Below are 25,282 nucleotides of genomic sequence, written 5' to 3'. Positions count from 1 at the left end.
GACAAGGAAGGGGAGCAAAGGCTGTTCTTTTTATACAGGGTGCTCTGGTTTTCAGCAATTTTCAGAGCAGTCTGACACTGACAGGAAAAGTTACTGTCTCTTGAGGACTTCATATTATTTTGTTAAAATACCACGCTTGTCAAAACACCTGATAAATACATAGGTCAAAGTGAATCTCTAATGAAACAGATGTGACCTTAGGTGACGGAATTGAGAGCATGTTCATGAAGCAGGCCAAAATTGAATGCATTTGCAAAAACCTAAAATGATAAAACCAGACTCAAAGTGACCCTGACAAACTGAAACACGGCCTATCAAATAAAAAAAAAAAAAGAAGGCAAGTTAGTGTAATTTTAATTTGTTCTCTAGTATGTCAAAAAAGGAGAGTAAAAACTATGCAAACCAAACAGAAAAGGATCTTGTAGTCACAGTGGAACACTAGCTCATAGAGCCAGAGATGCGTAACTTTTTAAACCATTTTAAAAATCAATGTATCACTGGGCTATACTAACTGGGAGAGTGTGTGTCACTCAAAGCCAACAAGTCGTCTTTATTCTGATGGTACTGGGATGGTATCTGCTCCCTTTTCCCATCTCACTGGGTGGCTTGTGAGAATGAAACAGATGTGCAAGTGTTTGTAAAATTAAATTCAATATACAAAGCTAGTATTCTATTCCTAAAGAGGGATTCAAAATAAGTAGAATGAGATCCAGGGAAGACAAAAGTTTAAATAGGGTAGTGGGACAGTGGGTACAATATAAGGAAATGAGCTTAAAGCTGCAGTAGGAGACTGGATGAAGGCTGATCAACAGTGTTCTGAAACCTGTTATTAAGGGAGACAGTGCAATCTGCAGACCCTGATGGAGTCATGGCAGATCCCCAAATGCTAAATTTTGAGCCTCTACTATAGAGAAAGGGACCCTGGTGGTACAACGGTTAAGCACTCAGCTGCTGTTATGGATTGAACTGTGTCCCCCCAAAACATGTGTTGCAAGCCCTAACCCCTAAACCTGTGATTATAATCCCACTTGGGAATGAGTTTTCTTTTTTACGTTAATGAGACAGTATCAGTTTAGGGAGTGTCTTAAATCAATCTTCTTTGAGATATGAAAGAGATTAAACAAGCAAGGAAGCAAGCAGAGATGGGGACAGATGCCATGTTACATGAAGGTCACCAAGGAGCCAAGGAACAAGGGCCTTCCCCCGCAGAGCCGACAGAGAGAGAAAAACCTTCCCCTATAGCCAGCACCTGAATGCGGACTTCTAGCCTCAACTGTGAGAAAATAAATTTCTGTTTGTTAAAGCCACCCGCTTCTGGGTATGTGTTATATCAGCTCTAGATAACTAAGATTGGTGGTTCAAACGCACCCAGTAGCTCTGTGGGAGAAGGACCTGGTGACCTGCTTCCGCAAAGACTACTGCCAAGAAAACCTTACGGGAAAGTTCTACCCTGTCACATGGAGTCATTATGAGCTGGAATTGACTCAAGGATACCCAACAACTATACAGAAGCAGTTTAGAGTCAAAACTACCTGTTTTTGTAACTTTTGCCTTTAAGAAAGCATTCTAAGTTCTCACCCCTCAGAGCATATGAGTACTTTGAAGCACTTTTAAAACATCTGAGACTGCAACTGATATTAAAAAAAAAAAAAGATACTGTAAGTGTTCCCACCTAAAGTGCACCATGCTACCTTAATCATTCAGTCACTGAAAACTGCGGTGGGGTAGGGGTGGGTTTAAGAAAGAGATGGACGTATCTTATCCAGTGTATTTGTTCCAATTACAGCATTCCAGATTTTATTTTGGGATCCAATCTGACAAGCAGTAGACTAAACCATCACTTTCTGAAGACACAGATTCCCGATTAGGCATTTTAAAAGGCAGGCCCCACGGTTCACCAAGCTTTCAGCATGGGGCTAAATGGGATGAAGGGTGGTTGCAACATTACCCAGCACCTTTTATCTTCTATAACCTAGACTGGATAGAGACACAGGCTGCAGGGATTTTCTCCACTGGGGTTAGCCTGCTGATTACAGGTTACCAATTATTGCTATAGAATGCACAAGTTTACACATAAAAACCGCACTGAGAAACATTAATAATGTTCCATGTTGAAATGAAGAAAACACTGGCAGATGGTCACACTCACACATTTCCAAAAAAGCAACAAATAAACAAGCCTACTACATACTGTAACTTTCAGAGGAAAGCTGGCAAACTTGGGCAAGATGACAATGGACCCCCAACCCAAAAAACCCCACTGTTGTTGAGTCAATTCCGACTCACAGTGACCCTGCTGGGCAGAGTTGAATTGCCCCATAGGGTTTCCAAGGCTGTAATCTTTATGGAAGCAGACTGCCACATCTTTCTTCAGTGGAGCTGCTGGTGGGTTCAAACCTCCAATCTCCGGGTTAGCAGCAGAACATCTGAACTGCTGCACCACAAGGGCTCCTTTGATAATGGACCACTATCCTCAAATTCGTTGATTATTTAAAGAATTTTGTACTCTAGAATTTTGAGTATTAGGTCCCTTTAGGATCTTTGCATTTTAAAACACCACTGAGTCTACTTCTCAGAGTAATGACTCTTCTATTTCAAACTTGGGGCTTGGGGGTGATAATGATGGAGAGAGGGAACGAGGAGAAAAAAGGCAGGGTGTATGTGGGGGAGTCTATGAGGGAAGTACAAGCTCCTTGTGTGACCAAATTAGAAGAGTCTAGTAACATGTACTTTGGACATGTTATCAGGAAGGACCAGTCCCTGGACAAGAACATCATGCTTGGTAAAGTAGAGGGCCAGTGGAAAAGAGGAAGACCCTCAATGAGATAGAGTGACACGGTGGCTGCCAGCAACGGGCTCAAACGTAACAATGATTGTGAGGATGGCACAGGACCATGCGGTGTTTCATTCTGTTGTGCATAGGGTCATTATGAGCCGGAACCAACTTGATGGCACTTAATAATGACAGTAATTTGAATATATATAAACGGTACAGTAAATGTTTATTTTCACTATAGTTTGTGAGTACTTTTTTTTTTTTTTGCCAAACACTGTTGTAAATTCTAGGGATGATGCAACGAGAAAATACAGTGCTTTGGCGGGGGTAGTATGAGGTGTCCAGGAATGCTATGATCTTGAGTGATAGAACCCTTGTCATTTTAATTTATGATTGAAAGCCATCTGTATACTTGTCAGCATGATGAATTTGTAAATATAAATACTAACAACTCTCACCTGATTAAATATGGTAAATTGAATATACATATGCATATCTGTTCCTGTCCCATAAAAATAAAGGGATCAAGAAGAACACCAAGGTCACACGATAACTATGAGCCCAAGAGACAGAAAGGGCCACATGAACCAGAGACTTACATCATCCTGAGATCAGAAGAACTAGATGGTGCCAGGCCACAACGGATGACTGCCCTGACAGGGAGCACAACAGAGAACCCCTGAGGGAGTGGGAGAACAGTGGGAAGCAGACCCCAAATTCTCATAAAAAGACCAGACGTCATGGTCCGACTGAGACTAGAAAAATCCCGGCGGTCAGGGTCCCCAAACCTTCTGTTGGCCCAGGACAGGAACCATTCCCAAAGATGACTCATCAAACATGGAATGGACTGGACGATGGGTTGGAGAGAGATGCTGCTGAGGAGTGAGCTACTTGTATCAGGTGGACACTTAAGACTGTGTTGGCATCTCCTGTCTGGAGGGGAGATGGGAGGGTAGAGAGGGCTAGAAACTGGCAAAACCGTCACGAAAGGAGAGACCGGAAGGAGAGAGCGGGCTGACTCATTAGGGGGAGAGTAAGTGGGAATATGGAGTAAGGTGTATGTAAGTTTATATGTGACAGACTGACTTGATTTGTAAACTTTCACTTAAAGCACAATAAAAATTATTTATAAATAAATAAAGGGGTCAAGTTGCAAGACAAACTCCTGACAATACAAAGAATGGGAGAGGACACGAGAAAGGTCCAAATTCTGGAAGCTGGAAATCGGAGCGATGATGAGGAAGCGATTCCGCAGTTGGAAAGGAAGCAGAGACTTAAATGTGTGCAGCGGAGGAGCCGCTAGAAGCTGGCCACTCTGTGCTGCAGAGCTAGAAGGCACTGATTTCCCAGGAAGAGGATGGGCCTGGAAACTGGGGCATCAGCTCAAAGTTTGTAGGAGTTAGACCCCTGATTCAATCCAATTCAACCAAGTAACTGTCCCCCTGGAGGGGCATGGGTATACTGAAAACTGGTGGAAGTAGTCAAAGGTTTGCCCCCTGAATGATGAGACCCTGTCCCTGCCCCTACAAACCCACCATCTCCTTCCCCGCTTAGCTTCTATGATGCTTGAACCACGCTTATATTTCCTAGATGTGAAACGTCAAGATTTTTTCTGAGAAAACCGAACTCAGAGATGAGACCTATAGATGCTACCTGGGTGTCTCATCACTTTACACAGAGGATTACCACCAACGAACCTTCTCACACTGTAAGACAGAGCTTCATTTATTTTAGTGTCCCGCTCTTAAATGCATAAATGGATAGCCAAGGACAACCAGCATTTCAATAACCTCTGACGAGAAAGAAACAGGAAAGAGGCAAAAGGATTAAAGCAAAAAGAATACATGTAATGTGCTCAAAAGGTAAGGGAAACTACTGCAGCCATAAAACAGCCTATGACTATTAAAAAAAAAAAATCAGTGTATTTAGAGAAGAAAAAGCTCTTGAAGAGAACAGAAATAAAAGTAAATAAACAAAAGGTTAGGTGGTAATGCTAAAGAAAGCATAGAGAAATTAGAACAAAAAGGCAAAAAGAGATGGAACACAGAACAGGGGAGAAAAGATAAAGCCACTGGATCAACTTAGGAGGTATAAGGCCTAACTAATAAATTCCAGAAAGAGAAAACAGAGCTGACAAATTACCCAAGAAACAACACACGACAAATTTCGTGAACTGAAAGACCTGAGTTCTCAGGTGGAGCATGATCTCAGAGTGCCCAGTATGATGACTGAAAAGAGAACTACCTCAGGACCTACCACTATGAAATTTCAGGATCCTAGGGAAAACAAGATCCTCAAACCTTCCAGAAGAGTAGAACAGGTCACACAGAGAGGAACGAAGATCAGTATGACTCCAGTCTGCTCAACCGCAGCACTGGAAGCTAGAGCACAAGCCAGGAGCAACAGCTTCAAAACGTGGAGGGAAAATTATTTCAAATCTAGAATGCTATACCCAGCCAACTCTCAATGAAAAACGAGGGTGGGATAAAGACATGTTCAGATATACAAGATCTCAACAAATGGACCCTCGGTACAGCCTTTTCAGGAAACTACTAAAGGACGATGTAGTCCGTTAAGTGAGGACCCACACTAAGAAAGAGGAAGACAGTGCTCAGCAGAGGAGAGAAGTAAATGAACATACGTCCTGGGAGTACAGCTACGAGACACACCTGAGGAGAAAATACCCTGACTGGGAAGTCTGGATTAGAAAGATGTGGTCCAAGAAAATAGAAAGCAAATGAGAACATGCAATAATTAACAATCCTGGAGAAATGAAAAGTTTTACAAGAAATGAAATATAATCACGGTATAGTTTATTAGCATTTGCACAGTCACTAAATTGAACACAGGACATTTGGGAGACTGGGAGGAAGGGGTGTGTGTGTGTGAGTGTGTGTGGGGGCAAGGGCTAAATGCTACATCCTCACTTACAATAGAGGCAGTAAACCCACTGCCGTCGAGTTGATTCCGACTCATAGCGACCCTATAGGTCAAAGGAGAACTACCCCATAGAGTTTCCAAGGAGCGCCTGGTGGATTTGAACTGCCGACCTTTTGGTTAGCAGCTGTAGCGCTTAACCACTACACCACCAGGGTTTCCAATAGAGGCAGCAGATGTCTAAAACTAAAATAAAAAAATTACAAATAGTAGTAAATGGCTATCGTTTAGAAACAAAGAAAACTGGCAGAAGCAGCGACTTTTGGAAGTTGAACTACTGAAAGTGACTGCTTCTGGGAAGCAGGAACCAGGTTTGAGGAGGGGTGGAGCAGGGACCCTTGTTTAATAAGCTTTATACAGCTCTGGCAGGAGCTCTGGCGGCACAATCAGTTAAGTGCCCTGCTGCTACCCAAAAGGTTGGCAGTTCAAACACACCTGGCAGCTCCATGGGAGAAAATCCTGGTGGCAATCTGCTTCCATAAGGATTACAACCAAGAAAACCCTATCGGGCAGCTCTACTCTGTCACGTGGGGTCGCTATGAGTCGAAATCAACCTGATGGCACCTAACAACAACAACGTAGCACTTGCATGACTTTGTAACATACAGACATGTTGCAGTGATAGAAGTCAAAGTTACGTAAATCTTTTGGATTGCCTACTTCATTTTCAGTCCAGCATTTGGTTCTAGGAGCTCTAAATTTGGAGAAGTAATCATGTGATGGAAACCCTGGTGGCGTAGAGGTTAAGTGCTACGGCTGTTAATCAAAGGGCCAGCAGTTCGAATCCGCCAGGCGCTCCTTGGAAACTCTATGGGGCAGTTCTACTCTGTCCTATAGGGTCGTGACGGCACTGGGTTTTTTTCTGTGTGTTTTTTTTTTTATCGTGTGATATGTATGAATAAAAAGTAAAGGTGGGAGAAACAGAACCAAAATCAAGTAACGAGTGTCAAAGAGCAAACTGGTAAGGGATTCTGGTACTCACCATCTCTCTGGCTATTTCCAGCGCTTCCTGCAGGCCGTAGAGCCTGCCACAGACCAGGTAGATTCCATTGGCCCAGAGAATACAACCCTCATGGACCCAAAATTCGTTGCTGTCAAGAGGTAGTTCGGGGATTTGTAACTCCAGCTCGGGGCCACCTTCTGAAGTGGTGGGCACACAGGGTTTTGAGTCCAAAGCAGTCTTTTCGCTGCTGCCCTCGGTGGTTGCTTTTTTACACGGGAGCCCCCTGGAGAGTGACCGAGGGCCTCCGCCACAGTCTTCCGAGCGGTGTCGCCGCTTAAACCTGGGGTGAGCGGCCAGGCTCCTCTGCTCTTTCTGCTGTTGCTGCCGCTCCTCCTCCTCCTCAGTGTCCGTCTTGGAGCCGTTGGAAGCACTTTTGTGCCGCACCTTAACTTTGCTCTGCATTTCCGTGGCTCTCTTAGGAGGCGGGTTCTTCGGGAGAGTGGCTGCATAATCTTGGGGATAAAAGGGTCCAAAGAGGTCACCCATGTTCCGGTAACTGGCCCACTTGCCACACAGACAGCAAACCAGGTGCCCCATAACAGAGGACTCTGTCACCACAGGTCCCTGCAGCATAAAGGATGAAGCTGGGAGCGCCTTGCTTTCTGTGCTGCTTGGCGGAGGAGTCAGTGATCTCTGGCCCTTCCGGCCCCTCACCAATTTGGTCTGTTCTTCTTCCTCAGCATTGATGATTGTACAAACGGCTCCGAGTTCACACTTGTTTACTACGTGGATATAAGGGAAAAAGGACTTGTTCTTGGCGTCGGTTTTATCCAGTGGCTGGGTGGCGTACTTCAGTTTGATCTCGGGTTCTTGAGGCTCTACGATGGGAACTGCTTGTTTGGTTTTCCGCTTCCGTGGCTGTGCCCCAGGCTTCCGTCTCTCCCTCCTTTGTCTCTGCTTTTTTGGCTTTGGCTCTCCATCTGCAGAACCTTCTGGTATCTGTGGGGGCTGAGGGGGTGGAGGGGGTGGCTGCTGTTTCTTTTGCTTATTCACACTACCGATGGGTCTCCCCTTCTTCTTTCCTGAAGGGAAATATCCCTTCGGGGGGAAACACTCCTGTTTGGGTGAAATGGTCACTGTATCGCTCTCTTTCTCTTCAGCCTTGGGGTTTGCCTCAGGGGCGAGTATGCCCACTGGAGGTACATTCTTTGAGTCAGGAAAGATTAAAGGTGCTGTCCCACAGAGGGAACCATCTGGTCTCCCTTGGTTACTACCAGGCTTCTGTGAGGTTGTAGAAGCCATGGCACCCGGGAGTTCCTTTCCAGCAGCAACTGTTTCTGGATGTGTCTCTGTCTTCACTTTGTCGTCCCCACTGCCACGCCACTCTTCTGAGGACCTTGGAAGGGGCTTTTCAACGTTCAACTCCTGGTTTGTTGGACTGACTAGGTCAGATACCACCTCACTTTTTCTCTTCTCCATCTCAGCTTCCTGGGTAGCAACACTCCCACCTTCAGGAGGTCCACTCTTCAGAGACAGTATGTCATCAAGGGTAACCGTGTCCCCCCCAACCTCGGCGCTGTTCGAGGACGCACTCCTCCTAATATTTGGGGATGTGATCTTCTGAACAATAGCTTCCAGCTTCAATCCCCGTCCTTTCCGTGGGGGCAGTATTTTGGTCTTAGCAGGGCTCGTGAGGGTAACAGCAGGGCAGTTTCTATTATCTGGACCTGCCAGGTCCTTGGAGGACTCTCTCTTGGGGATACCCTTGATATCCTGACTGTGAGAAAGATGGGCGTAAGAATTGAATGCTTTCTCAACGCCTTCTTTTGATGGCGGAAGGAGGCGCCCTTTATCTTCGGTGTTGCTGTTCTTCACCTCTTGTGACTGTCTTTTACTGGGAATGGGAGAGATAAAAGAACGGACACGCCTCCTCATGATTAAGGGGTTTTGAGGAGAATGATCCTCTTGACCTGGAAGTCTTAGCATAACATTACTAGGTTTGGATGACTGTGGAGACTCAGCTAGTCCATGTCCATCAGTCTCGTGCGGTGGTCCGTACCTTTTTTGATTGGACATTCCTGGAGGACCACTGCTTTTGGCCGGGGAAGCCTGCCGAGAAAGATCCCAACAAGATTCTTGTTGTAACTTCTGGGAGCCATGCTTCAATTCCATGCCTTTGTTGGGCAGACCATCACCAGACAAGAGGCAGCGCCCAGCTTCCTGACCGCTAGGGTCATGGTAAGTCCCCATTGGTGGGCCATACATCATGCCATCTTTGTCATTTTTCAGAGGGCTCCGCACTCTGTCGAGAAACTGCTGCTGCCTCGGGCTCTTGCGCAGCCCCTCCTGCCTGTGCTGTGCAGCAGCGATGACCCCCTGAGCAGATGTACTGCTCCAGTCCTTATACTCCTCTTGTTGCTGTTGGTACATCTGCCTCTTATAATGCAGCTGAGAATTCAAGCCTGTGTTAGGGTCTCCGTAAGCATGAGCCCGAGCGTTTGTGTGATAAGCAGATGCCAGGCTTTCTGAGTTGGGAGAAAAGGGAGCGTGTAGAGAACTCCTGTTGGCCCTCTCCGAAAAGGTCATATGTGGGTTCATGTGATGAGGGTCTCCCCCTGGGCCTCTGCTCCTCCCAGGAGACATCTTCAATTTTTCTGAAAAGTCATGATACTGAGAATGGGACCGACCCCTCATCCCCTCCCGACCACCAACTCTGCCAGGGACCCGCCTCATCGGTGTGGGTCTGCTCTCTTGTTGAGAGCCGTAGTCTGAGATGGAATCGTGGACCGCTGCTCCAGGACTGGCATTGCCTCGGTAAGACTCATGCTTGATGCTGGTAGGATGGCAGTGATCTCCAGATTTCTTGTTGTTGAAACTAGCCTGGGATTTGGATTGTTCAAAGTCTTCCTCTTTTATCTGCCCACTCTGGGATTTCAGCTTTGTGTCCATGGACACCAACCCACCCGGAAGAATGACCGACTGACTTAAACTTGGATTGAGACGTTCACTTCTCCCCATTCTGGTATCAGCACCCATGTGTCCCAATGAGTGAGCCCCTGGGTCCCTGACAATCTGTCTTAGTGGAGATATGTCACAGATCACTGATCTTCTTTCAGAGAGAGAACCCCCAGCCTCGTGTGCTGACAACTGAGGCTCTATGTCAAACTTCCTGGGAATTGGATAGTCAGCCAAATTGATCTGTTTCATTTCAGGAGCTGTGCTGCTTGATTTCCTTTCCCAGGGACCCCAGTGGGGGTTTTCTAACAGGGACCCTATGCTTTTGTTCAGAAGGCCCCTGGTAGCTAATTCATTGGTTTGACTGACTAAGACATTGGGCCTCGAAGCTCCTTCCAGGCCACCGGCCATCCCCTGGTGCTCCTGGGTACTCCTAGAATACCTCCTGTCGGGGTGGTGGTGGTAACCCTGAAGCACTTCCTGCAGGAGGCTGGGGAACTTCTCATTTCTACCCTTTCGTTCCCCATGGCCAGTGAAATCCCCCTTTTCTTGTCCTGTAGGATACTGAGGAAAACCACTGACATTTCGTGGCATGGCTGACCCCAAACTATCTTTGTAACTATAGCGCAGGCTTCCAGGAGATTTGCCTGGCTCAGTTCTGCCTGTAAAACTAGGGCCCACTGCAGAATGCCCACTCTGGCCATTTCCCTCTCCATTGTGGTTGGAGTTACTATCTCCATTCTTGTTTCCTTTGCCCCCTCCTCCTGGAGGCTCTGGCTGTGGAAGTGTTGTGTGGCTGGCTTCCTTGGCCCCTCCAGTGCTAGGTGGCCTTTGAGCAGCCACAGGATCATCCTCTGCGGAGCCCTTATCTTGTCCACCAGTCTTTTCTACCCGACTTGCCATGGCTTCCCGGGAGACAATCACCCCAACCGTCTTCTCATTGACTTTTGGGTTGGCCTCGGGTGACAATGGCGTATCCTTAGCGTCTGGCGAGGCAGCCTCTTCTCTTGCTGCAGGACTGGCACTGAGCTGGGGTGGTTCGTTCTGAGTGCCTTGTGCTGGTGAGGAGCCAGCTTTCTCTGAGGTGCCACCCTTGTAGGTGGTGTCAGAGCTGGTGCTCTGGCCGCTAAGTTGCCTCACTCTCTCGCCTTGATCCTCAGAACTGCTGGAGCAGCCTCCATCCAACGACTCTGCCATGGGAGACTTCAGTTGTTCTTCAGGCTGCGAGGAACCTTCAGAGTTTGTGCAGCTGTCTGCCTTCTTAGAAGATGAGGAGGGCCTCTTGGAGGTCTTCTTCTGAGGTGTCAGGGCATCAGAAAGTAACATGTGCTGGACGGTATTAGGAAGATTGGCCACCTGAGTACTCAGGGCACTCAAACTACTCAGCCCAGGATCTGTCAGTCGCTTTTCTGGCATGCCTTCTAGTCCAAATCCTTTGAAGCCTGCTGCGTGAGAATTAGGACTGGGCATCATTGATGGGGTTGGACTGAGCTGAGGCATTAACTGTAAAATTCTGTTTCTGGAGCCCATGGGCACACTGCCTTGCCCACACTGGAGACTCTCCCCACTCTGCATGAGAGGAGACGGGGTAGAGCTACAGCTTGGAGACTGAACCACAGAGGCAGCTGGAGAAGGGTTAGAAATGGGGCTGAAGTTCTGATGGAACTGCATGGGGGACCGCACGGGGACCTCCGGCTGGTTGTACTGCCCCACCTGGCTCTGCAGGGGCAGCTTGGTGGCAGTGTTGGTATACTGCATCACATGCTGAGGGTGCTGCTGCGGCTGCTGCGGCTGCGGCTGCGGCTGCTGCGGCTGCTGCTGCCCCTGCCCCTGCTGGGTCCCTTGTGGAATCTTTGCCTGTTCAAAATTTTTCATAGACTGGGGCTGATAGCTGTAATTTGATTGTGTTCCATAAGCCTGTGTGTTAGAGCCCACGTTATGTCCTTCATACTGGGAACTGGCATTCACACTGTAACTGCCATCATAGCTCTGCCCAGACTGGCTGAAACGCTGTGGTGAAGGGAAGGAGGAGGAGGAGGAGGAAGAGGCAGAAGACTGGTAGTGCTGGCCAAACTGACCCACTCTTAACTGGTAACCAGCAGCAGAGGATGGCAGAGTTGAGGGCCGCTGCATCGGCTGTAGATGGGATGAGCTGGACGCTGGCTGGCCAGTGGCTTGTGGCAGAGGCTGATGGGACTGGTACAGCTGCTGTCTCAACTGCTGTACTTGCTGCTGCTGCTGCTGCTGGCTGGAAGCCTGCTGTTGGTACTGAGTGCTCCCTGGAGAGAAAGGCCCCGTGTAATCCTGCTGATAATGAGACACACCACCAAGGGCAGAGTGCTGTGCTTGAAATTGGCCCACATGACCCTCACTCCCGTACTGATTGCCAAAGCTGCTCCCCTGGGGGGGTCCATAGCTCTGCACAGGCCCAGAAGGCCTTCGCTGAGGAGGCTGTGGGGTCCCTGTTGCCACGGGGTCTTTGTTGCCTGCCATGTAGTAAAAATCTCCAGCTTCTTTCCTGAAGCCCTGGTAGCTTTGATGGCCAGAGGTTTCGCTAGCCATTGCGGCGGCGGCGGCGGCAGCGGCGGCAGCAGCAGCAGCAGCCGCTGTCCCTCGCCGTCCGCCACCACCGCTGCTGCTGCCGCCGCCACCTCCACCACCAAAATTCTGGAACATGTGGGCCTGCCGAGGGCTGAACTCTTCCGTCCGGGACGAGCCGTGCGCCTCCTGCGGGTAGCTCTGCTGGCTTCCGTGGTAGCTGCTTTGCTCCCGAAAGGACTGCATGCTGGTCAGCAACACAGCAGCAGGCCAACAGCCCTCCTAGAAGCGGGAGGAGAAGGAAAAACATTAGATGAGCCATCTTCTTGACTGCACACAAAAACCAAGTCTAGGTTACCAATGGGAGAAGGTAATCCAGATGCCCAGATGAGACTCACTGGTTTCAATTTCACCTCCTTTATTTCTTATCTTATCCATTCCTTAAACTGCAAATAAGCAGAGAAATGGCCTCAAAAGTGAGGCAGGAATCTACGAGAATTAGAAGAAACACTCAGGGTAAATACAAATTCAATACAGTAAAAACCTCATTATAGATAAATGGGTCCAAAAAATGCCACTGGGCTAAACTATGGGCCTACTGTTACTGAAAAACGGCAATTTTAAAATAAGTCTCCCAGTCAGTGTGGGGAGGGGTGTGAGAAAACCACTTTCATATCTAAGACTGGTCACCAAACTGAGACTCTCCAACAATGATGGGGGTCACTCCACCAGCTGCCTGGCTCCCTTCTGACCACCTCTGAGACACGGAACTGGCCTAGATATAAGCAAGTCCCTTATATTTAAAGGCACATTATTGCTGGTTTACTGTAACTACCAGTGACTTGTGATGACCCCAGGACACTCAACCCTTATCACCTGTCTGGATTCCTTATGTAGCAGTCAGCCACACAGATGTGGGACTCAACCTCTTGCCACATGTTTACGTCCAAGGCACTCCACTCAACCACCCACCCCACTCCCTGGGTACGACAGGCTAGAGAGTAGCAGTGATGGGAAGTTCCAGCACTTTTAACCCCCACGTGATTTTCCACTTGCCAATCTAGTAGATGGCACTCACAAAGCGACCCTTCCCTAAGTTATCTGATTGAGCCAACACTCTGCAAAGCATCTTTGCTAACACGGAGCCCTGGTGGCACAGTGGTTAAGAGCTCAGCTGCTAACCAAGAGGTTGGTAGATCGAATCCACCGGCTGCTCCTTAGAATCCCTATGGGGCAGTTCTGCTCTGTCCTATAGGGTCACTGTGAGTTGGAATTGACTTGGCTCCAGTGGGTTTGGTTTTGGGTTCTTTCCTAACACATCCCTTCTCTTAAAACAATTAACTAAGAGCTGATTTTCATTTTGCCATTTGCTCAGGTCTGTCTTCTTTCCAGGTTCAGAGATGAATATGACAAAGCCAAACTGGCTCCAAATGACTTTAAAATCAATTGTTTAAAAAAGATATTATGGAACACATATGGGATAAGGTGAATTACTAATACACAGTGTTTACCTACAATGCTTTTTGAAGAGTGCTCTTTAGTTCCCTCTTGGGGGAGCTGAAAATGGAGTTGCCTATAGCTAAGTCAGTGATCCTTTTAAAAGGTAAGTCAGATTCCACCTTATTTCAAAAGGTTACCACAGACCCCCATTCTCTTTCACTGTGAAGCCAGTCTCTGAGGCCCGGCCCACCGCATGACCTCTGACCTCATCCTTGCACCGGGAAAGGCCCACCATGTTTCTACTCAGGGACTTTACTCCCACCTGAGATGCTCATCCTTATAGCCACATTCAGTCTGGCCAATGTCACCTGACTGGTAAGACCTTCCCTGGCCAACCTACTTAAAGTAGCAAATTACAACCCCTCCCCCAAGCTTTAAGGAGACTTTGTGGCGCAGTGGTTAAGCTCTCAGCTGTTAGTCAAAAGGTGGGCGATCTGAGCTCACCAGTGGCTCCACAGGAGAAAGATGTGGCAGTCTTCTTCCGTAAGAACTACAGCCTTGGAAACTCTATGGGGCAGTTCTACTCTGTCCTGCAGGGTCAGAGTGGGAACTGACTTTCCAGCAACAGGTTTAGTTTTGTGGGTTTCCCCCAGCTCTCCCTATCTCCTCCTTCCCCTACACCCCTCTGCTTTAGTTTCCTTTCGGCACTTATTCCCCACATACATGCTACTTGTTTACTCTCTGTCTCTCCTGCACTAGATCATAAGATCCATGAAGGGCAGACCTGTGCCTGTTCCGATATAATCCCTGTGTCATTAAAACAACAAGAAGCACATGCAGGCATCCATGTGAAGTAGTAAATGAACAGTGTAGGAACTTGGCACTGGAGAATTAGGCTAGAACTTGCATATTCAGGGATGGTAGTGTTGGAGGGACAGGGAGAATTGCAGGAAGACAAAACAATAGGATCCAAAAGCAGAGCTGGAGAATGAGGAAAACCCTGCCATACATCTTCCAGATCCAGTTCCAAAGGAAAAACCCCAACTCGGGTCCACATGAGGCCCCGAGGAAAGACTTCAGAAAGTAAACATGGCTCAGAGCGGAAGGTGACAATCCCAAACTCTGAAAGCTTAACCCACCTCTTCCTGAAATATCCTTCTTATATGTGAAATAGCTAGACAAATAGCCAGGTCAACTGCTTGGATCTTAAATCTGATGATGGTCACATGGTCCAAAGCCATCGCTAAACAGCCAAGTACAAACAATCCCCAAATCTAAAGGAAACGGCTCTCATCCTCTACAACAGACTGCTGCGTTCTTTGCTCCCGCTAAGTCTGCTGGGCAACAGATGAGAGCTACTTGAGTGTGTACAACACAAAGCTCGATACTGTTCTGGCACTTTACGTGCATTAACTCAACCCTCACAACACTGCCAATCTCCTCATTTTTCAGATGAGGAAACCACACAGCTCCCGAGGAGCAGGGCTGAGGGTCAAGCTCAACATGCTCCCCCAGGCCACAGTCCTGACACTACCCGGAGGATCCCTACTCGGTCAGCCATCAGTCAACAGCTGCCACTTGTCCTGTCAGAGGTCAGCCTCGAAAGTGGAGGCCACCAACAATACTTTAAAGCGTAAGTCTCTTCTCCGCCTCCCCCTCGCAAGTACTTCCAACGCCACTGCCAGCTGCTTCTCCACCTCCTCCATTCTTTCTAGGCCTGCCAGAACAATTCCGTCCACACACACATTTTTCCTGTTTGTGGTCTCTTAGTGCCAGTGGCCTTTTCTAGATGCTAAAAGAAGGCTGATGGGTTAAGCTGAACAAAAAGACCAAATCTGACAGTTTAAACTAATGAAAAGCTTCCTTTAGAGACGATCTATAAATAAATACATGTTCAACTCATCCTTTTGCAAATAAAATCAGATTTCTGGAGACTGGAGTGTGTAAACAATGCTGCCACTTGCTCCGTATTTTCCCTACAGGAGCCACTACTATAAACATTCCACACGCTCCTGCGGCCACCCTGATACTAAGAACGCTATCTCCAGACAGGGAAACAGACTGGGCACGACGACTCCTTCTGAGGTCCATCTCAGCCCTTCTCTGTAGATTCCCCATCTCTGCACACTGTCCTCCTCATTATGCTGCTTCTAGTTTACAAACTAGAAGAAAAGGAAAAAACCACAACCAAATACCTCCAGAAGGGTACCAGTCAAGCTAAATGTTCTCAGTATACAGGAAGTGTCTGAGTACCAGAAGGTGGTTGCACGTTTTATCTTTTTCAGTAGTTCCAAGTAAAGCAATTAGGAAAGCAAGTATACCAGCAATTAAAAAATTAACCCTCGGGTATTTATTGTAATTGTAGCATTATACAATCAGCTAATAATAACAATCATTCTAATACCATCCCATCATTTAAAAAAGACAGCATCAGTGTCATCAGTTTTTAAAGCACGTAATTAAGAACCGACAAATGACGAATACCCTTTTTTGGAAGAATACAGACGCGGTAAAGAAAACCTGACGGGCAAAAAGAAACCAGTCGCTAAGGAAGTTGCATAGACTCGGTAAGAAGAGGTTCACCGACGTGCTTCCCTCCCTGTTTTCTTCACTTGTTCTTAACATTTCTGAGCAGTTTCAGAAGATCGTGGAAGTGTACCAGTTAGGTCCAGAACCCAGTGACTTTATGTTCAATGGACCAGAGCCCACACACCGACCTTGCCACCACTGCTTCCCCCACGGGACGCTTCCCTCTCCACCCTGAGGGCCAAGGACCCAGCTGTCTTACAGAAAACCAGCACCATTAGCTTTCTTTTCCCTGTTTCCTTCACATGTCCGACACCATCCCACTCCCTAATCTAGTTTCTTCTCTGCAAAGTTCTCCAAACTCTCAAGGCAGTTTCTTCTCATCTTTCCCAAGTACTTGCTTCCTCCTTCATTCCAGGTTTACCCACTGATTCTTTGTTTATTCCCCTTCCTTGCCTTAAAAAATGCTCCAATCCTTAAGATATTAACACCACACAGGCCTCTCTCTGGCTCTGGCCCTTGTGTGGTGGGCATTCTCGGCTCAGCTTCCCTCCCTGCCCATCTTCAGCCACTCGAGGCCCTGGGGAGGGGATGCTGAAAAGACTGTCAACAGGCCCCACTGACCTCTGGCTTCTGGCCCAGTCTGGCTAGTGAGAGGCGGGAGGAGAAATGGATAGAAGAATTCATTCTCCTGGCTCCCACCCTGTGGTCACTGAGGCTGGCTGAGATGTTCCACCAACGGCCACGGCTCTGGACAGACCACCCAAACAGCCACCTTTCTCCAGGCTTCCCAGAACCACTTCTTCCCCCTGCCCTTCAGGCCTAGGGGTAGTAACAGCCCCTTGCTAGTGCTCGCCCAGGAGATTCCACTTTCCCCTGATGACTTCTCCAAACTGTGCTCACCCTCTGTAAACAGCCCCTTTATTAGTATAACCCTTTGCATTGTTGCCAGCTCAGCATTGTGAGCCACCTCTTAATCCTCTGCAGATCAGAGGCTGGGGCTTAGGATCCCTCCAGTGTGGTTCTGGGTGACAGTCTGTCAAAGAGAAGCAAGAGAAAGATGTGGAAGACAGAAGAAAAGGAGAGGTCGCAATAGATACGCCCTGTGAGCTCCTGCGAACTGCCCACTGTGGTCTTTGTGGGAGATGGCCGGGAGCCATTCCTGACCCTCACAGTCCCAGTTCTTCCGTGGTTGTGCAAACTCTTAATTTCTATATTAAAACCCTTCCTACCCGGCATAGACAGTGACCCTTTTCCTGAACGAACCCTGAATGACACAATTAAGCGCTCCTCAAATCACCTGGTTTGAGTGCGCCATCTGTTTCCTACCAGGACCCTGGCTGACAGAGCTCCGCTCTTGTTCCTGGGCTTCAGAGCAGGCTATTATCACTCTGGGAGCAAGGGACTTCTATTTCATGCAACATGGCATACCAGAGGGACTGAAAATCCTGCCTCAACAAAACACCTAGAAATGTCAGACAAAACGCACAGCCAAAATGCAAGAAAGTAAGAAACGCTCAGGGCTCAGAATAGGAATACTAAAAACAGACTTGCAAGCAGGTTCGGGGCTTTGACTGCCAGGTATGGAGTGGGGTGGGGTCTGCAGGCCTTATGAGCTATGGTGCAAGGGTTTTCACGACCACACAGGACCCTCTTTAGGTGGTAGTGGGGAGACAGAGTCACTTCTGCATGTAAGGACTCTGGGCAGTGTGACTTGTGCCTGGAATAATATCTACAAAGATGACAAAATTATTTATTCTTAGGCAGTCACCAATTCATTTTCAGCAGCAAAGACAATACTGTTCTTTCCTCAATTGGCCCAACTTCTTATCCTCAAGGAAAAACACCATCCTCTCTCAGATATCCTAAGCAAGAAGCTTCAGAATAACCCCCGACTCATCTTACTTTAACTCTTTGTATTTCCAATGTTACCAAATCATGACCTTTCTTCATTTCTTGTTATCTGCCCTCTGCCTCTCCATCCTTGTCACTGCCATTAGAACCTTCCTTGGATTAAATTAACATTTCCAGAAATTCTCTTTCCCAGCACTAGTCTTCTGGAAGAGCTTTTCTTCCCCTGCATTTTGACACTGTCTCCCTTCCCACATACCTTGAACCCCTCTTCAAGTTTCTGCCCCTCCAACCCTCTCAAACAAACCTGTTTAGTGCCCACTGCCATGGCTCACTCTCACCCCGGCCTCTCTGACACATGCCTAGGCCCTGAAATTCTTCCCACCATGTCAGGTCATACGGCTCTCAGAATCTTAGAGGTTCCTGAAACATGATCTTTTCTACAAGTCTTTCTTAACGCAGAGAATCTGTTGCCTTTCTCTGCTTAGTTCAAACGAACTTTGTAAAATCCATTTACTTTTAACCTGTATGTAACATGTGTGCTACTGATATAATAACTGTTGTCGTTCACTGCCGTTAAGTAAACTCTGACTCACGGTAACTTTCCACGTAACAGAACTAAACGTAGCCTGGTCCTAGGCCATCTCCACGATTACTGGTTACGTTTGAGTTCACTGTTGTGGCTATTGTGGCCCCAGTCGTATTTTGAGTGTCTTCTAACCTAGAGGGCTCATCTTCCATTACTATATTGGAAAATATCCTGCTGGAATCCATAAGGTTTTCATTGGCTGATTTTTGGAAATAGATCACCAGGCCTTTCTTCTCGGTCTGTCTTAGTGTGGAAGCTCCGCTGGAACCTGTCTACCACGGATGACCCAGCCAGTATTTGAAATACCAGTGACATAGCTTCCAGCATCACAGCGACATGCAAGCCACCACAGGACAACAAACTGATAGACGGGTGGTGGGATGTAATAATAGCTGCCATTTATTAAGCAATTTCTATATGTCAGCACTGTGTGGCTTTACATATATCTCAACCTATGGATGAGAAAAGAAACCCAGATAAATTATGTAATCTGCAAAAAGTCACTCTCCTAGGACATGCTGGAGTTGATGTCCTAGCTCAAATTCTCTTGATTCTAAAGCCCATATTCCTTTCTTTCACCACAAATTGAGCAAGAAGACCCAAACCCATGTGTTTGAAAATCCTGGACAAGGACTTGGGTCAGATAATAATTTGCAGCCAGCATTTATTTACTGCATGCCTCCCACATGCCACATCCTACACCAGCTGCTCAGAGAAGTTAAACAAGCAAATATTCATAGTCAACAGAAAGTGGGATGTGGAATGCCCACCCCAGAGCCCAGTCTGCACTTTGGGCAGGAAGTACAGGCTCCAGCCAGCAGCAAGACACTGCTACTCTCACAAAGTCAGGGAAGCATTTTAGAAGGTGTTATGGATTGAATTGTGTCCCCCCAAAATGTATGTCATAAATCCCAACCCCTATACCTGTGTGGTTATAATTCCATTTGAGAATGGGTTTTCTTTGCTATGTTAATTTTTTATTAGGATGTGTTTTAAGCCAATCTCTTTTGAGATAAGAAAAAAAACCTGTAGCTGTCAAAATGATTCTGAGTCACAGCAGCCCTACGGGACAGAGTAAAACTGCCCCACAGAGTTTCCATGGAGCGCCTGGTGGATTCCAACTGCTGATCTTTTGGTTAGCAGCTGCAGCACTTAACCACTATACCACCAGGGTTTCCTCTTTTGAGAGAGGGCAGATTAAACATGCAGGGATGGAGTAAGACAGATGCCAGACCACATGAAGATCTCCAAGGAGCCAAGGAACAGAAGCTGAAGAGACAAGGGCCTTTCCCAAGAGCCGAAACAAAGAGCCTTCCCCTAGGGCTGGCACCCTGGATTTGGACTTCTAGCCTCCTATACTGTGAGAAAATAAATTTCTGTTTGTTAAAGCCACCCAGTTACGGTGTTTCTGTTATAGCAGCACTAGGTAACTAAACAGAATTAATCTTGAAATCTGCTGCAATTAAGATGACTGCTTGTACTTGGATACATCTATGTTTGTTTCCTGTGTGCAAATGTAGGGTCCTCCTGAACAGATCAGGTACAAACAACTGCCCCATCGTCTGACTAATGAGTGACGTGATTTTGTATCATATTTCCTAAGCTCTGTCCTGTGTGTGTATGGGCACAGCCTGGATTCTTCTCAGTGACCGACGGGAATTGCAGCATAAGCAGGCCCGTAGAACAGGATGATGGGCTGATGGCGCTGGCCTGCTTCCTGGCTTGGGAGCCTAGGAAGGATCTTGAAAGCATCTTAAGCAACCAATTTGATCAGAAGTTCGCAAGAAACTTATCTAGATGAAAATAAACCCACCAGAATGCTGCAGATCTAAGAAGTTTGCTGAACTCAAGAGTAAAGCCCATTGCTCTTGGAGGGCCAAAACCTGCACTATATTAGCTGTGTAAACTATAAAAACTATCTACCTCCAACCACGATCAAATACATACAAGCAAAAGGTGAGGGTACACATTTATTAAATTCCCCCCCCGCCCCAAATTAAAAGATGGTATCTCATCTGGTGAGGTTAGGACAAAGCTGGTACAAACAACAAAAGCAGCATAAATTATTACAACACTTCGGAAAAGTAATTTGGTAATAAAAATATTCATACCTTTTAATCTAGGAGTTCTATGTACTAAGGATATCGCAAAACAAATAACCAAACTAAAAACAAAGTACCAAGATACTCACTTCAGTGATATCTATCCATAAGAGGAAAAAACTGGTGGCCTAATTCTTTAACCTTTGAAAATGGTTAAGCGAATTACGGTATAGCCACTGAGTGAACTAGTACATACACAACAATTAAAAATAATCGTGAAGGCTGCTGCACCACGGAAAATTCTTATCATGTGTAGACTAAGATGGAGAACAGCGCATGGCAACTCAGACCTGTGCTGGGATTGCAACTCTCTAGAAATTGTTCATTTAGTCCCAGGTCAAAGGGAGTATGCAGAAAAATGAAAACCTTCTGTCTGTCAAGGGTGGCAGGGCTGCAGATGCCTTTTCTTCCTTCTCATTTCTATTTACGTGAATGTTTGTGTAGAAATAACCACTTATAAAAAATTCTATTAACTTTAATTAAAAAACATACCCCCTTTACACTATCTCAAAAAAAATCCTTGATCTATTCCTCTGAAAGCAAAGCACTTCCTTGCCCAAGGGGAAGGAATGGACGCAGGGGAGACTCACAGGCCCAGAGGCAGGTGGAGGAGGGAGGAAAACCTAGAGACAACCACGGGCACCTTAGGCAGCATAGCGCAGCAGAGGAGTGTGCACAGAGAATCACCAATTGCGCTTTTTCAGAACCAGGCCTAAAAACAGATGAATTCCACCCCACAGTGGGCGGGCCTATTTTTAGACACAATCCCAAACAGCCAAGAGGCTGTAGCATCCTATCCACGGCATGCTTCCCTAACTACACGGAAGTGCCATAAATCTGCTCCTGGGCAGATCGAAGGAGCCCAGGCCCCATCCTGGCCCCAGGACCGTCCTATATTTACAGGGAGTTCCAAGACCACACCTAGGAGGAGCAGGATGGCCAGAGGGTTCTCGGAAAGGGGGCAGGAGAGGGGTGATGCCAGTAGTAGCTCCCGCTAGTTGGGGCTCCCTGGTTTTTTTTCTCCCCCTTAACTGTTGAGCCTAAGGGCTTTTAAGATGTTACTGATCTTTCCCCCCTTCACTTAAAGGTTGTTTGAGCACATGATTTCTAAACCTTTATAAACAAAAACATCACAGAAAGCAATCAGTGTTGCCTCCTATAGGCAAAAAGTGTGTTTCATTTCATAACAGCAACAAAATTAAAAAGATACCAAGGAATAATCCAAAGTAAAAGTGGGCAAAAGCTATATGATAAAAATGATAAACTTTACTAAAGGACTCAAAACAAAACAAACAAAAAACTCCCATGTATCTGGGTAAGACGGTATTATCAAGATGTCAAGTCTCCTCAAATTAGCTTACAAAACTCTAATATTAGAGTCCCAGTCAAAACTTTCTGTATGGTATTAAAAAATAATTTTGAAAATTTCAAATGTACAGGAAAGCTGCAGAACACCACAAAGTCTCAAAGGCTGCTTTCAATGACATTCCTCAACTGCTAACATTTTATGTCACTTGTTCCACTACCCACATACACCCCACTATCGTTAGTCTTCTCCTGACCCCTTTGACAGCAAGCTGCAGACATGCAACCACATTACCCCAAAATACTCCGGTGTATATTTCCAGCAAACAAAGACACTCTCCTACAGAATTCGGCACACATCCTCCACATAAGAAAATCAATATATCACCACTACTCTACCATCCGATCCACAGATCACGTGCCAATTCTGTCTGCTGTCCCAGCAATGTCTCTTTCCCCTTTCTGGTTCAGGATTCCCACCCAGGAACGCACGCTGCCATGTCTCATCAGTACCCTGCCACCTGGAATCGTTCCTCAGGCTTTCCCCGACTTGCATGTCCTTTCAGTCTACGAAATGACGTTAAACCTGAGTTTGGTCAATACTTCTCATGACCAGGCTCAGGCTGCGCTTTGCTGGCAGCCAACACCACAGGCGTGGTGCCATGCTCCTCTCAGTTCATCGTTGTCAGGAGGGGCCCGACAGGGAACCACCTGCCACTGTGATGTTAGCCATACACACCTGCTCAAGCCCAGCTCTGCAGTGTTTTCCCAGTGGAAAGTCACCATATGACTGGTATCTCACAGGAGAAATTCTGCGACTGTGCCTGTATCTAGTAGTCAAACCTTTCCCTACAAAAATGGGTTACTAATAGAGTCAATTTTCAGTTTTCTCATGTTCACTCTGGCTGTTTTGTGAAAACAGGCTATGGGAGGGGCCGGGGCTGAAGCAGGGAGGTAGTTAAGAAGCTATTTTGATAGTCTGGGTAAGGGATACTGGCTGCATGGGTGAGTGCGGTGTAGATGGAGGTGGTGGTATGTGGTCAAATAAAGGACATATTTTGAAGTTAGAGCCAACGGAAATCGCCTAACGGATCAGAAGTGGATGTGAGGGACACAACAACACTGATGACAAACAGCAGTGGCCAATGCTAGCTAAGCACCAGCCACGTGCAGCCACTGCTCCATGTAATTTACGTGTAAAAATTCACTCAATTTTCACAACCACCCCGTAAGGCAGGTACAGCTGGCAAGCCCATTTTATTAAGATGACGACAATGAGGCAGAGAGAGCTAGTAACTGCCCAGGCCTCACAAACAGTCGGGAGGCAACCCAGATCTGAGCTCAGACAGGGGTAGGAGCTTGGTGAGGTGGGGGAGTGGGAAAGGCTGAAGAACGCAGTGCCAGACACGTGAACTCTGAGATTCCCACTGGACATTCAAGTACAGAAGTCAGGAAGGCAGCTGGCCACGTGCCTGGATTCCAGGGGAAAGGTGGAGGTGGAGAAAAAAAGGGTCATCAGCTCAGAGACAGTAGTTAAAGGCAAAGAATCACCAGGATGACATCACCCAGAGCAGTGTTTTCAAACTGCAGGTTGTAAAATCAACTTATTGGGTCGTGAACAGCACTTAGAAAAAACAAAATAGAACAGAATGGAAAATACTAGCCCATCACTCACAGTAAGATGAAATATAAGAACTGTCTGTCCAACTTTCAGTTGTGACTGTGTGTCAGGGTGGCATTTAGGATGGTCAAAAGGGGTTTAAAGCCACTAGCCTAGGGAGTTAAACGTAGGGCTGAATCCCTGACCACACCAATATTTAGAGGTGGGAAAGAGGAAACGGAGCCAGAAGAGAAGAGTGAAGAGAAGAAATGTCTAGTGAGGAAGGAGGAAAGGCAGAGTGGGGTGACACTGGGCTGGGTGAATGTGACACCCCAAGACAGATGCATACAAGCAATTATGGGATGGCGAGGTGAGCACACAGTGCTGCGGGAACAAAGGGGAGGGAGGAACCCTGTTTTAAGGTCTGGTAGTTGTGTGTAAAGGAGCCCTGGTGATGCAATGGTTAAGCCCTCAGCTGCTAACCAGAAGGTTGGTGGTTCCAACCCACCAGCCGCTATACACCAGCCGCTCTCCGGGAGAAAGATGTGGCAGCCTGTTTTGGTAAAGGTTACAGCCTTGGATACCACAAAGGGCAGTTCTATTGTGTCCTATAGAGTCACTATGAGTCAGAATTGACCCAATGGGAATGGGTTTAGCTGTCTGCAGAATGGAAGGGGGACGGGAGAGGAAAGACTAGGATTTCCACTTCAGACCTGGAGTCTGAGGGGGACTGTGGGATATCCACTCTGAACAAAGAACAGATTAATTTCCATATGACGGCAAGTATCCAGTCATTTGATTTTTTTTTTTTAAAGCATCTACTAGGTGCCACGCCCTTTACTAGGTCCTGAGAATACAGGGTTCCTGGCCTAAGAAACCTCACACTGCAGTAGAGATGAAAAGACAATCGCAATAAGGTGCGGTTAGGGCCACAAGACACAGCGTGTAAAAGGTGCGGCAAGGGCAATGTCCAACCATCTTGACCCTTAGTGCCAACCTAAACCCACCACTCCGACCAAACTGCCTACTCAGCAACTGCGCTCCAACCTCTTGATTTGTGCTTTGCCTCTCCGAAAAAATGCTTCCCAAATATGAGTCACTCTTCAAGGTCGGGCTCACATCTGTCCTCCTCAGGGAAGCCTCCCTGAAGCCACCAGCTCAGTGATCTTGCCGTTCCTGAGTTGCTACAGCAGTTACTGTCCACACACCACTATTTGCTGCCCAGTCCCTGCCTCGTCCTTACTCCCCATTTCATGTGACTGTCTCATCTCCCCAACTACAGCGTACATTGCTGAAGGCACGTAACAAACCTGTTTCATGTCTGACAGCTACATAGCTCTTTAACAGGAGGCATGCAAATACTTGCTTCCCTGCTCGGAGACTTTCCTCCAATCCAATTTACATGCTTTGGCGTTCTTACTGAAACAGAGGTCCCATCAAGTCGCCCTCCCCATCTAAAACCACCTCCAGCTCCTAATTATCCACGAAGCAACATGCAGACAGTGCTGTCTCGTCTTTCAGGCCTGCTACACAGCCTTCCCTTTCCCTGCCTGCAAAACACCCTAAAGTTGGGGCATTGGCAATCAAAACAAACACCAAAAAAACAAAGATCCATAGAGGTGAAATAAAAAAGGAGACATATTAGTCACACTGTTGACAACAGCTGTCTTTGTGGTAGGATTACAGGGATGGCCACCTCTAGAAACTGGTTTAATAAACA

The 25,282-nt window shown here is 47.0% G+C and overlaps 1 protein-coding gene across 7 annotated transcripts in view; it reads right to left on the bottom strand.

Annotated features, from left to right (window-relative positions):
* Positions 1-25,282, bottom strand: part of TCF20 (transcription factor 20) — a 97,013-nt gene that overhangs the window by 40,990 nt on the left and 30,741 nt on the right. For all 7 annotated transcript variants that reach the window (XM_023559876.2, XM_023559875.2, XM_064283420.1 and 4 more), the window contains exon 2: positions 6,696-12,431. In XM_023559876.2, coding sequence (XP_023415644.2) covers positions 6,696-12,395 — 5,700 coding nt within the window. In that variant the 5' untranslated portion in view covers positions 12,396-12,431. The remainder of the gene's footprint in view (positions 1-6,695; positions 12,432-25,282) is intronic.

The sequence above is a fragment of the Loxodonta africana genome, chromosome 4 (assembly GCF_030014295.1).
Source record: "Loxodonta africana isolate mLoxAfr1 chromosome 4, mLoxAfr1.hap2, whole genome shotgun sequence".
Classification (NCBI taxonomy): domain Eukaryota; kingdom Metazoa; phylum Chordata; class Mammalia; order Proboscidea; family Elephantidae; genus Loxodonta; species Loxodonta africana.
Note: the sequence above shows the minus strand (reverse complement) of the source record. Positions and strands in the feature narration are given on the sequence as shown.